The 22,921-nt window shown below is 36.8% G+C and overlaps 1 protein-coding gene across 1 annotated transcript in view; it reads right to left on the reverse strand.

Moving 5' to 3' along the window:
- DNAH5 (dynein axonemal heavy chain 5) overlaps nt 1–22,921 on the reverse strand; it is a 217,189-nt gene that overhangs the window by 69,795 nt on the left and 124,473 nt on the right. Inside the window, exons 48-55 of the mRNA XM_072752730.1 lie at nt 20,568–20,690; nt 20,166–20,379; nt 18,639–18,862; nt 16,654–16,852; nt 13,766–13,938; nt 9,041–9,171; nt 5,304–5,457; nt 3,653–3,920 (exon numbers count right to left, since the gene is read on the reverse strand). Coding sequence (XP_072608831.1) covers nt 3,653–3,920; nt 5,304–5,457; nt 9,041–9,171; nt 13,766–13,938; nt 16,654–16,852; nt 18,639–18,862; nt 20,166–20,379; nt 20,568–20,690 — 1,486 coding nt within the window. The remainder of the gene's footprint in view (nt 1–3,652; nt 3,921–5,303; nt 5,458–9,040; nt 9,172–13,765; nt 13,939–16,653; nt 16,853–18,638; nt 18,863–20,165; nt 20,380–20,567; nt 20,691–22,921) is intronic.

Consider the following 22,921-nt stretch of genomic DNA (forward strand, 5'->3'; position numbering starts at 1 on the left):
AAGAAAGTTTATGAAAAGTCAGTTTGCTTTCACCTAGGGGGGGGCCCACACCTGCTAAGACTCAAGGAAGAGGCCATGGAAAACTCTTCCAAGGTCATCTTCATTATCTAATCACCAAAGCAGTAATGCCAGTTTTGGGACCCACCTTCAGAATGATGCCTGGGGTTGGTGTGGAGTATATTTTGATAATGTGTGTTCATGTCACCTGATGGAAATGAGATGAGGTATGTGTGGGAGAGAGAGAATGCTGGCCTCAGTCCCTGAATTTTGGTTCCTTGAATTTCTACTTCATTTAAAGAACTGAAGTCACAAAGTGAAAAAGGTGTATTAGTTGCCTTTCCAGCCATCTCTTCTCTGCTACTAAAAGAATCTCTATTTTGCTCAGGGTAACAATCTGTCCAACTAAAATCCTTTGATTCCCCAGACTCTCTTATAAGTAGGGGTGACCTGGTTCAAGCCAATGACATGTAGACAAAAGTTCTTAGGGAAGAATGTTGTCCTGAAATAAAAGGCAAACTTCATGGTGCATCAACAAACATGATGCCTAGGGATGCAGCAGCTACCCAGTGCCTGTAAGAGTAAGAGCCACATCCTGAGATGACAGCAAGACAGAAGGAATAAGATCCCACAATGGCATCATCCTGGACTGCACAGCTCTACATTTTCTTGGTAGCCGCAGAAAGGTGAGCAACAGCTCACTCAGAAGCTGTTTGAGCAACTACTTCTCTGGTTTTCTCTTTTTTCTTTAAATGTTTCATCAAAAGACTTAGTCAATTTTAATTCACATATATAAAAAACTCACATTTTTTCCAAAAGCACTTTAGTTATTAAAATACTACAAAATCTAGGATTAGCCTTCTGAGCATCTTTAAGCCAGAAAATAATAACAGTAACAACAATCCAAAAAATAAACTAAGAAAATAATCTAATTTATAATAGCATCAAAAAGAATAAAATGCATAGGAATAAACTCTACCAAAGGATATGAAAGACTTGCAACACTAAAACTATAAAATACAAATGAAAGAAATTAAACACAAATATATTGAAAGACATCATGTATTTATAATTTGGAAGAATTATTATTTTTTAAAAGCCCAGAAAACCTCAAATGGCCAAAGCAATTTTGAGAAAGAACAAAGCTGGAGGCATCCCACTTCCTGATTTCAAAATGTATTACAAGGTCACACTAATCAAAACAGTATGGTACTGGCATTACTAGTAGGCATATAGACCAAAGAAACAGAAGAAAGTCCAGAAATAAACACAAACATATACAGTCAACTGAGGCTGCCAATAACACATATAATGGGGAAAGGATAGTCTCTTTTACTAAATGGTGCTGGGAAAACAGGATATCTATGTGCCAAAGAATGAAACTGGAGCCTTGTCTTACACCATACACAAAAAAATCAAACCAAAATAAAGACCTAAACGTAAGACCTGAAACCATAAAACTCCTAGAAAAAAAAACATAATAGGTAAGCTCCTGACTTTGATCTTGGCAATCACCAAAAGCACAGGCAACAAAAGCAAAAACAAAGTGGGACTACATCAAACTAAAAAAAATCTTCTATGTGGCAAGGGAAGCAACTAACAAATGAACAAGTAGCTTATGGAATGGGAGAAAATATTTGCAAACCATACCTCTGATAAAGGATTAATATACAAAATAAAGAACTCCTACAACTCAATAGCAAAAAACAAAACAAAAAAAAAAGTAATCTGATTAAAATGGGCAAAGGAATTGAAAAGAGCAATCTCCAGAGAAGATATACAAATGGACAACAGGTATATAAAAAAAACATCACTAATCATCAGGAAAATGCAAATCAAAATTGCAGTGAGATTTCACTTCACACCAGTTAAAATGACTGTTATAAAAAAATTTAAAAAAAGACCCCCACCCCCAATAACAAGTGTCATCAAGGGTATGGGGAAAAGGGAACCCATGTGCACTATTAGTGGGAATACAAACTGGTGCAGCCACGTGGGAAACAGTGTGAGGGTTCCTTAAAAAATTAAAATACAGGGGCACCTGGGTGGCACAGTTGGTTCAGCATCTGACTCTTGGTTTCAGCTCAAGTCATGATCTCAGGGTTGTGGGATCAAGCTCCATGTAGGGCTCCATGCTCAGCATGGAGTCTGCTCAAGATTCTCTTTCCCTCTGTCTCTGCCCCTCCCCCTGCTCACACATTCTCTCTCTTCCTCTCTCTCTAAAAATAAATAAATAAAATCTTAATAAAATAATAAAATAAAAATAAAAATAGAATTATCATATGATCCAACAATTTCACTTCCAAGCACATATACCTGGAAAGAAATATCACTATCTCAAAGACATAATCTGTGCTCCCATGTTCACTGCAGCATCATTTATAGTAGCCAAGATATGGACAATGAGACTTAAAAGAAAAGGGAGGCCCTGTGAGAAATTAACTAAGAAAAGATCAATACAGCCTTTGTCCTGTAATAGAAGAGATGATTGAAATAGACACCTAGCAGCAAGGGCTCTGTATTTAAATTAAATCATCTTAATTACAGTATATTACAATGTTTGTCGCCTGAAATTGTTATTTTACTGTTCATAATAATACCTTAGATGATACTCCACAAAATACTTCCACGTTAATTATCATATTTCATAGTTAACTTTAATATACCTCTTAAATTCTGTCATTTGCGTTCTCATTTATACCCTACTTTAAGGAATTTTAAGGTTTTACCTTAGTTGTATTTACATTTTGATAGGACTTAAAATTTTAAATCACTGGTCTTTTCTCAAACCTTAAAAGACAAAAGAGAAAACTGTACATGTGTACTTCAAGTCTGTAAAAATAGTCTGTGTTGAAAAGCCACAGATTGGAAAACCATTATTGTCAACAGCAGTATGGAGAGAACAGTGGCTAAGAATATATACATATACATAATAAACCTGGGTTCTAGCCCCGGTATTGATCCTAATGGCTTCTTACACCTCTGACTATTCCCTTAGCTTCATTGTCCCCAGTGTCTCCATCTATAAAGGGTTTATAGGTTGCTCTAGGCTAATCAGTTGTTTTTCACAGTGGATATTGCAAGACTGGAGACCCAGAGGTGGGCATGGCACAGATGTGGGCTGAGAGGGCAGCTCCAGAAGGCTTCCTCACCTTCACTTGTCGCTGTTTTATCTATTAGGGCCACCTGCAAGGTTTTACTGAGAAATTTCCAGCACTGCAGCCACAATAACAAAATGTCCAAGAGACATCTGGCTTTAACTACTCTGAGGTTAACCAAGCCACTTTGAAAAGAACACAAATGCTATCAAAGCAATTAAAACCTCACTGGCTTCCTGGGACATCTTGGAACATGTCTGGATATCCAACTGAGACAAAGCCTTCAAACATCCCAGAAAAGACTAGAATCACTGGAAATTAATCCAAGGGAGTACAAGATTGAAGACAATTGTCTAATAACCAAACTCTGGGAAAAATTAGCTACCTAATGTGAAAGAACACCATCATCTTGCAAAAAATCCTCAAATACTGGACAAAGTCTTTTGGCTCAATCCAGTACAGAGATAGTAAATAGTACAGAATGTAAATAACACACAGACATCCATACACACACACTGTTAGCCAAAAACTCTGACAAAAATTTCCACCACACTAACCAGCAACCAAGGCATCCTTAGGCCATCGGCTGAACCAGTCAATAGTGCATCCTGAAAGAAGGGCAGGAAACTTCAAAGCTTGATTTCGAAATTTCTCCCCCACAGGTGAAAAGCAGAGTACAATGTGAAGGTTCTGTCGGACTCGATTCATGAAGTAGTCATGCAGGTTCTCATTGGTAGGAGGGTGCCTGGGGTATTCTTTTTTCATGACTGATATGAGGTCACTATTAATTTCATCAATTTCATCACGAGCAAATAGGTTGGAGACCTTCAAAAAAAGTGCAGATATTCAAATTCAGTACAGGCATATGAAAACAGATCAAAATATATAACTCAATACATGATATTTTTCCTTCGTTTGTGTTCTCAAACTCACCTTTAGAAAATTAACCAGTCTTCATGACACAAACAAATGGAAAGATATTCCATGCTTATAGACTGAGAGAACCAATATTGTTAAAATGTCCATTTTAACATTCCTAAAGCTACGTTTGGATTCAATGCAATCCCTATCAAAATACCACAGTATTTTTCACAGAACTAGAACAAATAATCCTAAAATTTGTATGGAACCATAAAAGATCCAGAATAACCAAAGCAACCTTGAAAAAGAAGAACAAAGCTGGACACATCACAATCTCACATTTCAAGATATACTACAGGGATCCCTGGGTGGCGCAGCGGTTTGGCGCCTGCCTTTGGCCCAGGGCGCGATCCTGGAGACCCGGGATCGAATCCCATGTCGGGCTCCCGGTGCATGGAGCCTGCTTCTCCCTCTGCCTTTATCTCTGCCTTGTCTCTGCCTCTCTCTATATATACGACTATCATAAATAAATAATAAAAAAAAATTTTTTTTTTAAATTTTAAGATATACTACAGAGTATAACAATCAAAACAGTATGGTACTGACACAAAAACAGACCTACAGATCAATGGAACAGAATAGAAAGCACAGAAATAAACCCACACTCACATGTTCAATTAATCTATGACAAAGGAATCAAGAATATATAAATGGGGAAAAGACCATTTCTTCAGTAAATGGTGCTGAAAAAACTGGACAGCTACATACAAAAGAATGAAAGTGAACTGCTATCTCATACCATACACAAAAATAAACTAAAAGTGGATTAATATCTAAATGTAAGACTTGAAGCCATAAAACTCCTAGAAGAAAACATAGGCAGTAATTTCTCTAACATCGGCCATAGAAACATTTTTTTCTAGATGTGTCTTCTCAGGCAAGGTATTTTTCTAGATGTCTCTTCTCAGGCAAGGGAAACAAAAGCCAAAATACTATTGGGACTACAAAAAAAAAAAAAAGTTTTTGCACATCCTTTTGAAAAAAATTAACCAAAGTCCTCAAGATAAAATACCCCGTATTTTAAATACACAAATAATATACACATGATCCTATTATTAACTGCAAAGTCATAGCCTTCTAAGGGGTAAATGGACATACTGAAAATCCAATCAGCTCAGTTTGATTCTCTAAAACCCAATTTTTCTATTGCTTTATCTAGCAATTCTTCCTGCTAATTTCCTAACCCCCTATAATAGCACTAGCTCAAAAAATCTAATGTAAGGAAATAGCTCTAAAGTTGGAGGGAATCTGAAGAGTCAAAATGCATGAAGATAAATGAGCTCCTACCTCACCCGATGATAAAACATTGTTCATATATTCCAAAAATGACTCATCCTTAATCTCATTGTCTGTAAAGATGAAAGTGATTCCTTTGCCTTGCTGCCCTGCTGTTCTATACAAAATCTTCAAGTCTTCCACCAGATTTGATGTGTTGTAGGATCTAAAGAAATATTATCATTGTGTCATTAGCTAAACTATTTTGATGGGGAGGAAAGATCCTTGTAACAGTGCTTTATGCCATTTGGTTAATTAAAAGAAATACTGATGCTGTTTCATCAGATTAGAATTTTATTGTATGTAATGTTACTATTTCATTATATTTCTTTACAAAAATGAAATTTATTTTTTAAAAATTTCTTTCACTTTCTTATAGCTATTCCTTTGAGAGTAATAGAGGTACTTCTTGATAAAATTTTCGGTACTCCACTACTCACGAAAGTTAAGAAATGTTTTCTTTATTGAGGTATAACTGACATATAACTTTATCTTAATTTCAGGTGCACAACATAATATTCCTATACTTGTATATATTGCAAAATGATCACCAAAATAAGTCTAGTTAACATCTAGTCAAGTGACATTACATTTACCAGCAAATATGAAACTGATTTTTAAGCTCCACATTTTATTAACTATTATAACTAATTTTTTGACACACAAACCAAAAATCTGGAGGGAAAAGTCAACCTGGAACCAAAATACCATTTTTACCACAACTAAATGTCATCTGAATGCATAGGTTTCATTTTGAAAATATTTGTTGGTAATGCTAATACAAAAGTCAAATTGGAATGTTTACTATGCACCCATCTGCAATTGGTATTTTAGAAGATACCTCATAGGTTAATCTAACTTAAAACACTTCAAGCCCTAATTATATACAGTGAGGAAGATGCCCTATTGCAAATGGTGCCCTCTTCCAAGAGCACCTGGCTGGCTTGGTCAGAAGAGCATATGACACTAGATCTCCAAGTTGTAAAGTAGAAGCCCCATGTTGAGTGTAGGGGTTATTTAAAAATAAAATCTTCTAAAACATAAAATAAAATAAATCTTAAAAAAAAACACAAATGATGCCCTCTCATCCCCCAACACAATTATTTTCATTGCATCCTTGCATTACAAGTAGGAGTTTTCTGAGCAATTGGTATGCTATAGAACAGTTGGAAACATGAAATATCCCACTTTAAATCTTCTTTCACTATCAAAAGCAATCTTTAGTGGAAGTCAGTCTACAGTCATGAAATATTAGGCCCCAGTACAGTAGCCTATCACCACCAAAAGTAAAAATAAAGATATTCCAATCCTGGAGATTCAGACTTACTAAATTATTATTTGAATTTTATGTCATTAAATAAACTCAGAGTTCAGAGCACAAGAGCCATAGGCCTTCTAATTTTTTTTAAGCTACTAAATATTTAACTTCTATACCCTGTGCTTTTTGATCATCTAAAACCTAATCCTAGAACCAGAAATCCTACCACCATGTATCAATATTTTAAGAAAATGCCTAGAGAAGTATGATCTGAGAGATTAGAAAAGAATTTCAAGGATGCTGTCTCCCATTAGAGAGAGAGGGACAGAGACAGAGACAGAGAGACAGAGAAAGGAAGTGACCTCACCTCATCTACTCCTGGCTTGGGAAAACTTTCAGCCCAGTCCCCTGGATCAAGGGCCCATTGCCTCAAATAATGGCCTGAGCCCCTTTAACAAATGGCCATGCCTCCCAAATGTGCAGCTCTTGCTTCTTGATTCTTGGCCACAAAGTAAGATGGCCTTTGAAGGTGTGAGAAGGCTAAGGCCTTGGCCCTCATATGCATCAGTAATGGAGCATTCCCACTATGACATGCAGACAAACTAATCTATCCCAGAGACAGGGGCTGCAAGTTATTTCTCCTGAGGCGGTGTACTACAGTGAAAGTCAAGCCACACCAGACACCAGAAACACTGCGGTCAATTCCCTGGTAGATCTGAGACATCAGGCAAGTGATAGCTTCTGAGTCTTAGCTATAAGATGCCTTGCTAACCCATAAGGCCCCTTTGAAGACCAAACTAGCCTACACATGGAAAAGCACTTTGGAAACCGTAAGGCTTCTTAGAAATATTAGGAACAAAAATATGAGAGTCCAGTCTCTTTCCCATATACATTATCTTTTGCCTAACTTTGCTTCCCTCCACAAACTAGAAGAACCATAGACAAGTCATTAGAATTGTTTCTTCCTGTCCTAGTACTCGAAAAACAAACAGCAACCTTTTGGATTTACTCTTCAAGCAGAAGCCTAAAATTCAGACCAAACAAAGTATGACAACAACTTGAATACCTGGATCTTAAACCCAGCATGAATAATTTTCAATTCTTCTCCTACCAGGTATCTATGGACCTGCATCAGGAACAGAGGGAGGGATGCTTTGCCCTACTGAACCAAGGCAAAGCTCTAGAGCAAAGCCGAACAGGCAAGGCTTCCTGCTCCCACACCTACAAGTTAACCTTTACAATTTTTCAGCCTGACTAAACTTCCTAAACTGGCCTCTTGCCTCTCAATTTGGTTAATCCTGAAATTCAGTTCAGCCTCTCTGAATCACCCCTTCTTATCTCTTCGCACTGACTCTTTGCTTTCTTGTTCCACCCTCACTACACACATATGACCAAGGACAACTGTCCCGGGGTTCCCTACCTTGGTGAGTGTATACATCAGTTGGCTAGCGTCCCAAGCCAGAGCTAGGATAGACCACGTCCAAACGTTCAACTTGCCAGTGATCCTGAGTCTGTCCTTTTTTCTCCATTCGTTTTCTGTACATACAAACCCACAGGCCTTCCCTAGCAGTAACTCAACAATGGTGTCCTGCTCTAGGATAAAGTCCAAATTCCATATCACACCTTCAAAGGCCTCCATTCCTATTCGTTCTATTCCTTTCCCACTTGCTATCTTACGCTGCACATCCAGCCATATTTAACTTCTTCTAGGGCCTCAATGTGACTTCATATGTGCTGACACTTTTGCCTGGAACATCCTTCACCTCGCCTCTTCTCTGAGACAATTCCTATTTGTACTCAGGTCTCAGTTTAAAAATCTTTTCCTCCAGGAAGTCTTTTTGGACCATCTCCCAGACTAGGTCGGGAGTTCTGCCCTCATGTTACAACAGGAGCTGGTCTTCATTTATTTCTTTTCCAGGAGACAGCACATATGTGTGACCCCTTCCTGAATGAATTGCTCAGCTGTCTGACCCCGCCCCCGACTATGGGAAGCTCTTTGATGACACGAGCCAAGTTCCCTTTGCTCATCATGTACTTTCCAGTACCTAGCCAGTGCCTGAATATAGTTGGTGTTCAATAAATATTTCTAAGTGAACGAATGAGCAAATCAATATAAATTTTCCATCTACTTTCTAGTTTATTAACATTCTTGAAATCTGAATTAACATTTATTAGGGATAAATTTCTTCTGAAATATACCAAGAGGAATACACATAATACATTTTTTATAATAATGTATAGTGTATAACATAAAAACAGGGAGGCAGCCATTCACTACAATAAGAGGCTGAAGTGCTTCAAAAGCAAATTATTAATGTGAAAATTTCATGATCTATAATAAAGGTTGAAAGGGGACGATGATAAGTCAACATTTGGGAAGGAAAATGATTGATTCTTTATGTATAAGAAAAATGCATTCATAAGTTCAAGTGGCCTCTGAAAACCCGCTATCAAAATCCACTTTAGGTTAATTAAAGCAAAAGCTTATTACCTTGTCAGAGTGATCTGGAAGGAGGTATAGCCAGCAATGAACGAAGCTAACCTTGTCAGGCTCTGCTTTCCTGATCCACCCACTCCAACCAGGAGGGCATTTCCCCGGGGCGTGCCAATGACACGTGAGATCTAGAATGTGGAATGGAAAAGGCACATATTGGTGTTCAATGTGTAAATATTCCATTTTTTCCTGTTTATGCGCCATAAGCATTTGGGAAGATGTAAGTGTCTCAGGATCAAAATGGACAGATATACTGGCTGGATGAAGGAGGGCATTTCTGAAAGACTGGTGTTTGTTGTTGGGAGATGCCTTTGGGAAATTAGAGACCAGTACCAAGAAGCCAGACCAAGCCACCTCTGTGGCCTGCTCTGGGTTTTAAAAGAGAGAAATAGGGATACCTGGGTGGCTCAATGGTGAAGCCTCTGCCTTTGGCTCAGGGTGTGATCCCAGTCCTGGGATCGAGTCTCACATCAGGTTCCCTGCAGGGAGCCTGCGTCTCCCTCTGTCTATGTCTCTGCCTCTCTATCTCTCCATTTCTTATGAATAAATTAATAAAATATTTTTAAAAATAAAGGGGATTTGAAGGTTTTCTTTTAGGTTCCCAACCTAATGCAGTGGGACAGGAAAGAGACCACAATTTCAAGACAGAACACACAGTTGATTAGAATATCCTCTCCCCATTTGAAAAATGACAGAGTTTTTTGGTTGTTGTTTTTTTCTTTTTATGACAGAGAGCTGAAATCAAAGAGAAGACACTTCCCAAAATGTGGCACAGATGATGGAATTTTTAAAAAGAAGAAAAGGAGGAGGAGGAACAAAACAAGCATAAATGCCCTCCTCTTATTTGGCACAGAGAGTGAGACCTAAGGAATCTACCAAGAAGCGATTATGGGTGGGCCAGTCAGTAGCCCCAGACTATTTCAAGTCCCCCTTGTGGTAGAAGTCCATGTTTCTTTAGCTTTATTGTTACTGAGAACTGCTTATACCACCCAACTTCCAACCCCCACCTAGAGGGGATTCAGTGTAGAATTCTCCTTGATGCTTTCTCCTCCGTACATGATAATGATTTCTCTTTCCCTCCTAACTGCAGTTTGAGCCTGGGGAATTGCTGTGATACTCACTTTTCTGTAGACTAATGACAGAGAGTGAGACAGGGCTGAGAAGGGTCACTTCTCTGTGGCTGGTGGAAGCTTCCTGGGGTAACCCAGGCTCTGTAGTCTGCCAGCATGTCAGTAAACATCCTTTCTCAGGATTACCTCCTCTGGCAGGGGCTATTCCCCTGTTGGGACTATTCTTTTATTTCTTCTTATCAAGATATAACAAAGTGTTAGGACTACTCTTAGCTTCTAGATTATTCTCCCCAATTTAGTGTGAGCCTGGGAAATGGAGACCATTTTCTTGTCTCTGTTGTGGATCTGAGAACCTGTGGAATAGGTGGGTGATGCACCCATATTTCCAAGCACCTGCTCATCCTGCCTATGTGATCTCCAATGTTGTTGTAGGCAGGGAAGGAACAGTCCTGGCAAGAATTTTTTTGCCAATGTCTATTCATATTATTTCCCTTGTATTCCTTCAAGAGGCACAGATAAGACAGGTAAGAAGCTACCAAAAGCCACACTAGAATCTTCTTTATCTTTCCTTGGATAATGTTTTTCAAAATATATAGCTTTTGTCATAACCACTTCCTTTCATTGGTATTGATGAATATATTAAGGATTTAAATAATTGTTGTTAATTAATTAGGTATTGGTACCTTCACCCTACATCTTTTTCTTAAACTAGAAATTTTCCATTTCTATTATTAAAATTAAAATTTTAATTAAAATTAAAATATTAAATTAAAATTTAAATTTTATTTAAATTATTAAAATTTTCCATTCCCAGTTTCTAGCACATGGTAAATGCTTAAACCATATACAACAAATGAGCATGAACAAAACAAGTAGGCAGCTCTAAAGGGGGCTCAAAAACTCCTAAGTAATCACAAACAAATGAAATGAGAAAACACAGTCAAGAGACTTTCAAACGGGACTATTCTATACAGATTATGAGATGGAAACATTCATTTTTCAATTCCTTTAGCAAATATTTTAAAAATTAATAATGCTATTAATTATGCTCACATGCCAGGTGAGCATGCCAGTAGAGGAGAGACACCTATTAACAGAAATGTGGTGATGCACATTCCATGGTCAATATGGAAACAGGTAAGAACAGTTGCAAAGGAAACAGTGTTGCTGGGTAGAGGCAAGTCTTAGCTGTGGAGCTGGAGTGTGATCTGGATCTTGAAAGATAACTAGAAGTCTCTCAAACAAAGAAGGGGGCATACCAGGAAGCACTGAGCTACATTTTAGGAAGAAATGGGATGAACAACATCCAAGAATCAACAAAAGGCTTGAGGTATCCCTATAGACGTAGGAACTTCAGTGCTATGTACAGAAATATCAGGTGATGAGGCAGCAAAGGGTTGTTTAGGGCCACACTAGGGACTTGGTTAAATTCCAAACCTATTTATCAAGTATCTCAAGTGTGCCTATTCTTTATCCATGAATACTGAGGTGAATAATTTGGGTGCCCACACTCACAGAGCTTATTGCCCAGTAGGGAAGACAAACGCACACAACGATAACTTCCACACAACATAGCACCGCTGGGAAGGCATATTGGTGAAGTGCTCTGGAAGCAGGGTGGGTTTCATTATGGGTAGCTGATTTTTCTGGATTATATGCTAAACAGAGCACAAGCCACAGGCTAGAGTGCTAGCAGGGGCTAGACCACCAAAAACCACACACCATGGTTTGAATCTTTACCAAGGAGGCAAAAGAGCTATCCCAGAGATACCCTCTGTTTTGAAAGACAATCATCATTTTAATGAAGAAAGAAACCAAGAAATATGCCTGGTCTCACATCACATCCCATTTTGCTGCAGTTTTCATCTTAATTCTGTCTCTTGGCTTCTGTCATGTCTTATAACTAGATTACATATTTCAAGGATAGTATCCCCGTCACACAGTTTGGACATACCGTCCACAGGAAACAGGAGAGTAGAAGAGACAGTCCGCATAAGAGGCCATGAGGAATGCAGCAGTATGTTAGCTCAAAAACTCCAGTCATGAATTCCTCAGCCAATTTTGGAGCAGACACAAGAGGCTGAGATGGAAATTGAGGAAAAACAGTCAAAGACCCTATGCTGAGTCATGCCTCAAATGTCAAGTCCCCACATGGTGAAGAAATGGTCATCACTCCTCTGTACATGAACATGGAAGCAAGAGAGTTCTAGAGAACTTCCTCAAACATAAGACTAATATAAATAGTCTCACCGTCAATCTGAGCCATTATGAAATCCTAGGCCAATCAAATTCTGTCTCCAAAAGACATTACTTATAAAGTTGCCTTTGGTATTATTTTCTTCTCTTTCTTCTTCTTTTTAATCATGAAATATGAGAGAATTCCTATCATTATTTCTATTTGGAAGAACATTTGTGCTCACAATTCAGTACAGATGTCTCTGGGAATCCAGAATGCCCAAGCTCTATGGCCTCCTGCAGGGGAGATTCATGACCACAACAGCCTCTCTGTCTTCCTCCCTCTCCCTGACATATTCCAGCCTTCCCCAGCCTTTTCCACTTTCAGAGGGAGGGTCGAATAGATGACCTCTAAATTCAGTAAGTATGAGAGGTGACAATTTGTAATTAGGAGATTTTTTCTCAAGGTTAAACCTAAGTAATGGAAGACAGCCTCAAGCTGTCCTCTTTCTAACTAAAAGTAAGTAGTCTGGAAAAGTAATTGACATCAACGGAGTGAGAACATCAACAACAGATTTTAAAATGGCATTATCTTCCTCCACAGATAAATTACGTCACATAAGTTATCAAGTAACTGACTTCTAGCCTTTGAGAGTCAATTATCCTATGAATAGATACTGGAATGCCTCCTGTGACAAAGTAGAAAGGAAAATGTACTTTGCTGGTGGATTTCATGCTAACAGAATTTTCACCCAGCTCAAAGTCAATGGTTTATGCATTCTTTTTAAATTATCATTTCTAAGTGTGGTAAAATATATAGAACATAAAATTTACCATCTTAACCCTTAAGTGTATATATTTCAATGGCATTCAGGATTTTCACATTGTTGTGCAACCACCAACAATAACCATCTCCAAAACTCTTCATCTTGCAAAAATGAAACTCTGTACCATTAAACACTCCTCATTCTCCCTACTTTCAAGCCCCTGACAATCACCATCCTACTTTCCACCTATGAATTTGACTATACTAGGTACCTCAGGTATTTGGAATCATAACAGTATCTATCCTTTTGTCACTGGCTTCTTTCACTGAGCATAATGTCTTCAAAGTTTATGTGCTATTTTTTCACATAATACAAAAAATAAGCAGACTTTTTCCCTGTGCTTTGAACTCAGATGTCAACTACAATCATTCTATGTGGTGAAAACACTGAGCTGGAAGCTGTACAGCAACACTGAATAAAATTATACCACACATTTCAAGTACCCATGCTCTGATATTCAGGCTGATTTTCAACCTATAGGTGTGACATGTTGCATTCAGTTTAGAAATTAAATTGGAATATAGCACTGAGTTTATTTTCAAACCGAATACTCTTCCAGGAGATAAAAATGAAAGAGAAGGGAAAAAAATTCTGGTGTGAAGCCAAGTTTCTGTCACTTTGGGGTAGTGTCACTGGGTATGGCCACTGACCTTGACTAAGTGAACCATGGCATCCTCAAAGAATACCAAATCCATGCCAGTGCCACGGATGCTCTCATTATATAGCTGCAGGAACATATTCAAACGCTCCCTTAGGTGATCAAAAGATTCAACTGCCTCATAAATTTTAGGCATTTCAGCATCAGCCTCCTCGGATGTTTCACCTGGGATGGGGGGGAAAAGAATCAATAAAGTTTCTTCAAATTGCTGGGCTTTAGTAGTTCATTCAACCTAAATTAATATACTCATAGCTTGACAATTTAACACTTAATAACACCACTGTTCATCCAAATGCCATATTACATATTTTAAGAAAAGAAAAGAAAAGGAAAGGAAAGGAAAGGAAAGAAAAGAAAAGAAAAGAAAAGAAAAGAAAAGAAAAGAAAAGAAAAGAAAAGAAAAGAAAAGCGGAGGCCGCCCCTGGTGGCTCAACTGGTTGAGCATCTGACTCTTAATTTCAGCTTGGGCCATGATCTTAGGGTCATGGGATCGAGACCCAGGTGGGCTCTAGGCTTAACAGGGAGTCTGCTTGAGATTCTCTCCTTCACCCTCTGCCCCTTGCCCCACTCACATGCACTCTGTCTCTCTCAAAATAAATAAATAAATCATAAAAAAAGAAAGCAAACAATAATAAAAACATTGGAATTTTTGTTATCCTACCCAGTCCTAGTTATTTCCTGTCTAGAAAGAGCCAATTCTAAATAATGCCATATAAATTAAATTTAATCCAAATCCATAATTGAATATTGGCATTTCTAGGAAACTTCTTAATGGTCAAAATGAAGGTCAAAAGAGGGATTTAATGTCAAAATCATCTAGAGAAGTCAAGACTTAAGATTTTTCAATAAGAAAAAAAGGAAAAAGTCATTGCACTTGCTCAGGAAATACTTATGAATCAGGAATTTCAGGTTAATGGTGAAGACAGAAGTGAATTTTAGAGAATGGAGGTAGTTGAGAATTAAGTTGACAAAATTAGAGAGTACCATCCTTCCTGATCTAAGACGCTACATTTTAAAAACTTATTTATGATTTCCTAAATAAACATACTGAATTATGTTACTGGAAAAATATATATTAAAATCAATATACTTTTTTAAAAAATTAGAAACACATATTATACCAACTTAACACTTTCCCATCTTTTTTTTTAAGATTTTATTTATTTATTCATCAGAGACACAGAGAGAGACAGGCAGAGACACATGCAGGGAGCCCGACATGGGACTTGATCCTGGGTCTCCAGGGCCACACCCTGGGCTGAAGGCAGTGCTAAACCACTGAGCCACCCAGGCTGCCCCAACACTTTCCCATCTTTGACTATAAAGCATAATGCCAAACTGGGCATGTAGAAGTTTACTATCAGTTAACATTAGTAACTGGAAAAAAAAATGACATGTGAGTCGAATATGCCAATAACAACTTAGAAATTCACTAAATACTAGATGAGTGAGCGGATCTTCCAAATCTAACAGTATCTAATTATTTTCAATTGACTCTATCCTACTATAATAGCATATTAACCTCTTTATGACAAAGCAATAAAACTGATTTAACATAATCGTGAAGATTGGCTTATTTGCAAAGTTCTCACTAATTGAATTTCAATAGTCACTTCGCCGTTTCATAAATGTTCAACTCAAGCTTTGGGAAACAAAGTGCTTTGAAGTTTTAAAAAAAAAAACAAAACAAGGTTATGTGTTCACCTCCAATGCAACCACCCTGCAAAAACACAGCAGTTATGTCTTGCTCCTTGAAAACCATAATCTAATTATTAGCCTTCTGAGTTAGAGGAAATAAAACACATAAATTCTAATTACTTATCCTTCTGAATTAGAGGAAATGAGATACATAAATTCTAATTTTAAATGTTCTTACGCTTACAGGATTTTTGTATGCATGTGACCTCATTTAAAATAAAATGTGTCAGCTTCTTTCTGTTGAAGGATCCCTCCAACTGCATAGCCAGCAGTAAACCTCCTTTTGCAACTACTGCTCAGAAATTTTTGATAGATCATATACATCCTTATCAAATTGAAAAAGAAGTCGTGTGGTCATTTTCAACCATTTAGTAGATATAAATTGCATGTATTTAAATATGCTTTTTTAAATATGGAAATTAACTTAAAATTCACCCTCAGAATTAAATTTAGATATAATTAAATAAAAGAAAATATTCTTCTTAAGCTCAGTTATTTCTGAGGGAAAAAAAGTAATTGGAGTACTACTTCTTTTCATAAGAAGAAAAGCAATATATGTCTCCATTTTTCATAGAACCATAACCACGAAAGCTTGCATCCACATCACCCATCTCTTTCCAATTATATTCAATGGCCTTCTCAGAGATCTAAGGTTTTCCTATTTTTAACACTCAGGATGACTCAAATAATCATCATCACCATTATTTTTGCTACCTTTCGTTTGGCAGACTGCCAAGAGTAGACAACTCTAGATATTTCATTTATTTTAATTAATATTTCATTATTATTTCATTTATTCCCTACACTGCCCCATAACGCACATATTAATATTTCCATTTTCATAAATGAGAATGAGGTTCAAGAAAGTTCAGAGTTGCCCAGCTTTTGTGTGGTAGATTCTCTCCTCAAACCTACCACTGTGTGACAGCTAGAAGTCCTGGACTCTTTCTTCTATCGTGTCCTGCATCCCAAATCTATCTTAATATGCAAGAATAATATGCATAAAAAATCGTTAATCTCTGAACTCCATGCGTAGCCACTCAGTCTATATTCACTGAGCACCTACTATGTCCCCAGCTTGTTTCTGTGAAGTTTACTAGACAGAAATTCAACCTCCCTAAACTGAGCCTTCTGTCTTCAGGTTTCCTTTTGGGGAATTTCAAATTCTGCTCAACAGTTTACCTGTAGCTTCAGGCACATCCCTTAAGAAATCCACAAAATAAGCATCAGTTCCACAATCCACCAAGAGTTTCCTCTCTTCACCAAACTCCTCCTCCACCAAACTTACTAAAGCCTTATCAAACCAGATCACATCGTTGGGCACTGTGAAACGATCAGCTATCACACGTTTACACTCATGCTTCCATAGCCTTAACAGTTCCTGTCAAAAACATAATTAAAATGTGTTATTCGTTTCTATTTGCCACAGTTGAGAATCAAGTTGACAAAATTAGAGGGTACCATCCTTCCTGATCTAAGATGCTACATTTTAAAAACTTGAGGTAAAAACATACTTAACTTCATTTCAGATTGGTCTCATGCAAGTATATCAGATAGAGAGTAGTGTCTATTCATCTTCAGTCTTTAAAACGAAAATGTCCATAGACGAATGACTAAAACCACTCTGATGAACCAACAAGGTAATAGTCTACATAAACACCTTAAGTCTGTGAAAAATTAATCTGCTTGGATAAGACATCTACATTCACGTGGCCAGAGCATAATATACAATGTAGTATATAAATAATTCTCATGTATACAACTGAGATATTACAAAGGTATATTTACTTTGCACAATGTGAAAGAAATTTGTGGCAAAAATCTGCATTATCTGAACAAAGCAATCATCTAGTCTACATAATCCAAGGTGCAAAGTTAACTGGAAGTTGAAGAAATTAATTGCTCAATACACCTGTTTGTATAGCAAGCTCACTTGATTTGAAAGACTGGTGGAAATTTCTTCACTTGCTATCATTTTGCATGTTAGGAGCTTTTTAAGCCATTTGATTGCTAATGATAAAATGCTAGTTGGTTACCAAAACATAAAAGGAATTTAGTAAAAACATATCCAATGATTCAGTTAATTAAGACAGACTTCATTATAACACCAATTGCTAGAACTATTCATGGTGATTTAAAGAAAGCATCAAAAAGTGGCCACTCAAAAAAATAATATTGGAGACATGCATTCTGCCTTGACATTAATTTGTCAGCAAATTTGTGGGGGAAAAAATCAAGATAAAATGTTCCTTGCTGCTAAAATGGCTCTCTGTTCTCTGTCACAAGGAGAGTGAGTTTTCCCCAAAATGTCTTGTCTTGGAGTCAGCCAGTGTGGTTACCTACTTTTGGGGCAAAGTTGGGGGTTTTTTTATAGTCACTATTTGATATGCCTCATGATAGTCTGGTGGATACCTCAACTGTCCCTCTCTGGTTATGTGGACACATCCCTAAAACTCACTTACTTACCTCCTCACTTCCATAAAAACCTACAAGAGAAGCCAATGTTACCGAAGCCAGAGCACAGGGGCCATGCTTTGGGAGAAAAAACATACTGGATTTTTCCATAATCCAGTTTGAAGGGAATTCTTTTAACACTAGGAACTGTTATATTCAAGTGTGGGTACAGATGCTCATTTTTCAGCCAAATAAACTTTTCACTTTTCTGCCTCTCTTCAATTATACCAATATATGTAATTCTTTTAGTGCATCCAGTTACTTAGAAAGTTGAGGATGATTAACAATAAAATGGTCTCTCCAATTTTGAATGTTTATAAAGATATTACTTTTTTAAAGTTAAAATCTCAAGTTTAAAATATGAAAACTATTAGATAATAAAATCGATAGTGATTCTTCCCATTACTTAGTATGAGGAAAATATCTTATAATAGGAACATAAGATCAATTGTTTCTTTTATTCCATTCATTAGAAAATAACTATGTATACTATTTCCTTAAACATGAATTTATTTGGAATTTTTAAAAGAAATTTTCTGACATACTTCATACTTTTCCCTTACTTATGTTAGTTGAAAAGCAGCAAAAAAAAGAATATCCATGCTAAAACATCCCAAAATATTTCACCATTCCACTAAGAATTACATTATGAATAATATTTAGGGCATAGAATAAATAGCAAAGCCATTTGTTTCCCTTCACACATCACTTACATCTGAATCTTTGATAACCTCTGAGGTGGCGTTCAGCATGCCCTGCCAGATCCTGGAAAGATCTCGAAGGTTAAATACGTAATGGAATTTTGCAGGTGTAGGAAGCATTTTAATCTTGGTCATCTGCCACAGTCGGCGTGTCAGAGGGACGAGTTTCATCACTGAATCTCTCACTTCTTCTGAGAAACCCCTCTGAGAACAGTAGTAGCCTCTCCCAATAACACCTGAAAGAGGAAAAAAGTCATAAGGTTTTGAGTGATGGTTCAAGTCAGTGAAATTAAATGAAAACTATTATAACATAGTTTGCACAAATATTATACACATTTATTAGATGGCCACATACCAAAGAAATTTATATTAATGTTCCCTTATTTTTTTAAATCTAAAAAATAGGTACAGGTTCAAATAAGTTAGTATTTGAATACTAAAAAGTTGATCAAGAAATACTGCTCAAAGCTCTAGCTGAACAAATCCAATAATATTAAGTGGGTGAACGTGAAATATATGAAGTTGCCTTATAAAGATATAACCAAAAGGGAGGTGTCACAAACACTTAAGATTTCTTCATTCTGTTGTTGCCTCTCCATGCATTATAAAATACTTTAATTTACTTTATATGTAAAACTTTCCAGGCAAAAAAAGAATAATTAAAATTGATAATAGTCATTTTTTCTGGTCCATTGTACTTTTCGCAGGTTTAGATCATTCACATATCATTTGGCTTCAAAACTTCTGCCCACTGCCACCATCAAAGGCAAATCCTGTCATATTCCACTAGCCCAGGGTGGTGAGATGACATTTTAGTCTGCCAGAAATTAATTAAGATAATCCTCTAATGAGTTTTCTCTCAGAAGTTTCAGAAATGGTAAATGAATACTTAACACAATGCGTACATAACTTTACACTCTTTTTCTGCAAAGAGTACTACAAAATCAACTCTAAACTCTTTCATTACTCAAGTGATCATAGTTATCTGCTGGGCTAGTGTTTCCTAAATGATATTATTTCTGAAATGCTACATATTTAATCAATCAATAATTTATTACAATCCTGTAAATTGCCCTGAAGATCAGACTCTGGCTAAATCGCTGCTATAGGCAAAATTATTTCTTTGGCCAAAATCATTATGTGGCTTGATTAAAGTATCAGCTACATAAACTTTTGGCATGGTATTCTATCAATCTAGACCTCTATAGGTATATCCATAAGGAAACACTCTCATCATCTCCCTGTTCATTTAATGTTTAACCTCCTTAAGAAGCTAGCAACAGTTACTTTAAGAAAAATAAAGGTACTAAAAGATCTGTCAATATAAATTCAGGTGCCAATATAAAATATTATATATTTTTATATATAATAAATCCTTATAGAAGCAAATTCCTGATATAAACACAACTTGAGAGTGATGAGGGTAAAAGACTAAGGAGCCACCCAGTGCCCCTTCTATTTGATTTCCAGGTGGATATTTTCTCATTGGAATGCAAGCAGGTATTCTTTCCTACCCAAGCCCCACTGACACCATTTTACCAAAGATCTTGTCCATGGAAGCATCAGAAGGCAATGAACAGTTAAATATAGAGAACTTCCTCTTGAGTCTTTGTGGTATATCATTGCGTCCACCCCCAGGATGGATCATGGCTGCCAAAAACTGGACGTCTACGATGCTGGTAAATTCCCCAGGCTTCTCTAGGTTATAAAATCCATTCTGTTCCATCAGCTGTCGTACTATCTCATTAGTAACCTAAGAAAGACAACCTTCAGAATTAAAAGGTCACTCCATTACATCCCAGAAATTAATCCTTGAGTGTTCTCAATAATGGACTTCGTTGGAATTGAGAAACTACATATTAAAAATGTGAAAAAATATTCACTCATCAGAGAGTAAATCAATGTTGAATTGAAATGAAGTGCACAATAGGATCAATATACCTGATCTCCCCACTCATTGACTATTGGCATATTTATATCATCAATAAAAATAGTCATCTTCTTTCCTGCAGGAGGGCCATATGTTGTACCCATGCGTTTATCCACATAGCTCTCTATTGTTCTCTGTGAAACAAGAAAGCCAACAGAAAGATCTGTGAAAACATCCTCTAAGACACAATAAATGATTTTTTAAATCTGGGAATACTGGAATTGATAGAAATTACTCACAAACACCCCAAATCTCTTTTTAATTCTGGAAACTGGGGCATGAAGTACCTATATTATCTTGCATAATGTTAACCTTTGAAAATCTGCTTTAATTTAGGAGTAAATGGAATTCTAATTACTGTACATTTTGAGCGGGATGAAACTCTTTGTTCCATTTCTACAGATTTTTGTCTCATTATTTCTACATTGATGGCACTATATCCCCTAGTCCCACTATTTAAAGAACAATTTAACCCTTCTGAAAGTTTCCCTGTAAATCAGGGACAAAATTAAAAAGGGCTACTATCTAAGAAGCTTCTTAGGTCTGTGCTCTGAGCCACACAGACTACCACCACCTGAAGACTGTGTGTTCTCCATTGAGAAGGCTATCAATGGGCTTTTGTAGCCAAACACAATCCAGATCCAGTGCTTTGGGGTACATGCAATCCCAGTGAATCACCTCTCATCCCCTGAGACAAAACTGCAAACTATGTCAATGTGTGTGTCTCTCTCATCTCTCCATGCCCAGCTTAGGTGGTAAAGAAGACTACACGGTGCTCTATTAAGACAAACAAACAAACAAAAAACTTTCCTAGGAATATGAAAAAGAATTTTAAAATTGATTAAACTAATGTAACATTATATGTCAACTATTCCTCAATTTAAATTTTCTTTAAATTTAAATTTAAATTTCCATCAGCTTTTCACTGATGGAAAGAGTGTTGGAAGAGGTAAGGGGAACATGAGGAGGGACCCAGACTATTGATCATGGTATTAGAGTACCCATGCATTCAAAACGCATGAACTGAGTCACCGAAGCTAGTGCCACAAAAAAAAAAAAAAAAAAAAAAAGAGAGAGAGAGAGAGAGAGAGAGAGAGAGCAAGAGAGAGAAAAGGCTTCACTGTTCTCACGTCCTGGAAACTCAGTCTTACAGACTTCATTCCATTCCTACCACTATAGCAATCTACTGATTCATGATTTTAAGTCATGTTAAAGATGAAATGTAGAAGAAAGCAGAGGTATATTGCAATAAAATGGATTCTCCTATCCAAAGAAGCTTAGTTATTTCATGATAAAGAGCAATCAGTTTAAAATGACTTTAGTAATCCAAGATACAACCACAAAATAAGGCCAACATATAAACAAAAATATATATATTTGTCTTTGGAAATCTCACAGTTGATAATTTCAAGTTGTAATTTTCCATCACCATTCTAATGAATAATGGCAAGATACATGAAATTTTTTCATTATTTCCAAATATAAAGATATATAAATATATCCTCACTCATTCAATTACAAAATAAATCTCTCATGACAACAGTACAATGTCAAAAAGAATTTCCTATTCCCCTGACATAAAAGCAAACTGTTTAATGCACAAGGCTACATTTAGCTCTGCTTTTGAATAAATTTAAATGCATAAGGAAATTAATAATCTGACACCTCCCTATGGCAAGCTAGAGCCTTCCAGAGATTCCCTTGTCTATTAATGAGGCACATGAAGATTTTCTGTCTTAGGGGCCATCTAAGAGCTAAAAGGTCATAGGTGGAAAAGATGGGATAATATAAAATAATAGCCCCATACCTGCACTTGCATCCCTGTCATTGTGACCCTATTTTTTTCAAAATAACAGGAAATTACCAGTAAGCTATATATCTCATAAAAGAACTAAGTTGACAAAAACAAAAACAAGGGAGGGAGTAAAATGAAATAGCTTGTGATCCTGGAGTGGAGACCTTTCTGTTTTTAGAATTGCCGCCCATTAAATCATTATCTAATGCATAATTTGGAGAAACCTCCTAAAGCCCTGAAACACAATAACTGCAGGTTCTACTCCATCATAGAGCTATTGGGAAATGTTCGGGAAAACCATATACATGACTGGTCTCTCCAGCAGGACTTCCCCACGTGAAGTCCATAGCATCACAAATCAACATATCCAGACATAAATACCTCTTGCCCCAAAGTCTGCACCCTCTCCACATTTCAGGGAATGGCACCCATGGCCCAACTGCCCCATCCAAAATTCCCCCATCCAACATCGATACATCCTTTCTTTTATAATTTCAATATTGCTATTGAATATATCTCCTCCTCCCTGAAAAATCAATTTTACGCCCGAGGATAGTTATTTGTCTTTCT

This window comes from Vulpes vulpes, chromosome 3 (assembly GCF_048418805.1).
Source record: "Vulpes vulpes isolate BD-2025 chromosome 3, VulVul3, whole genome shotgun sequence".
Taxonomy (NCBI): domain Eukaryota; kingdom Metazoa; phylum Chordata; class Mammalia; order Carnivora; family Canidae; genus Vulpes; species Vulpes vulpes.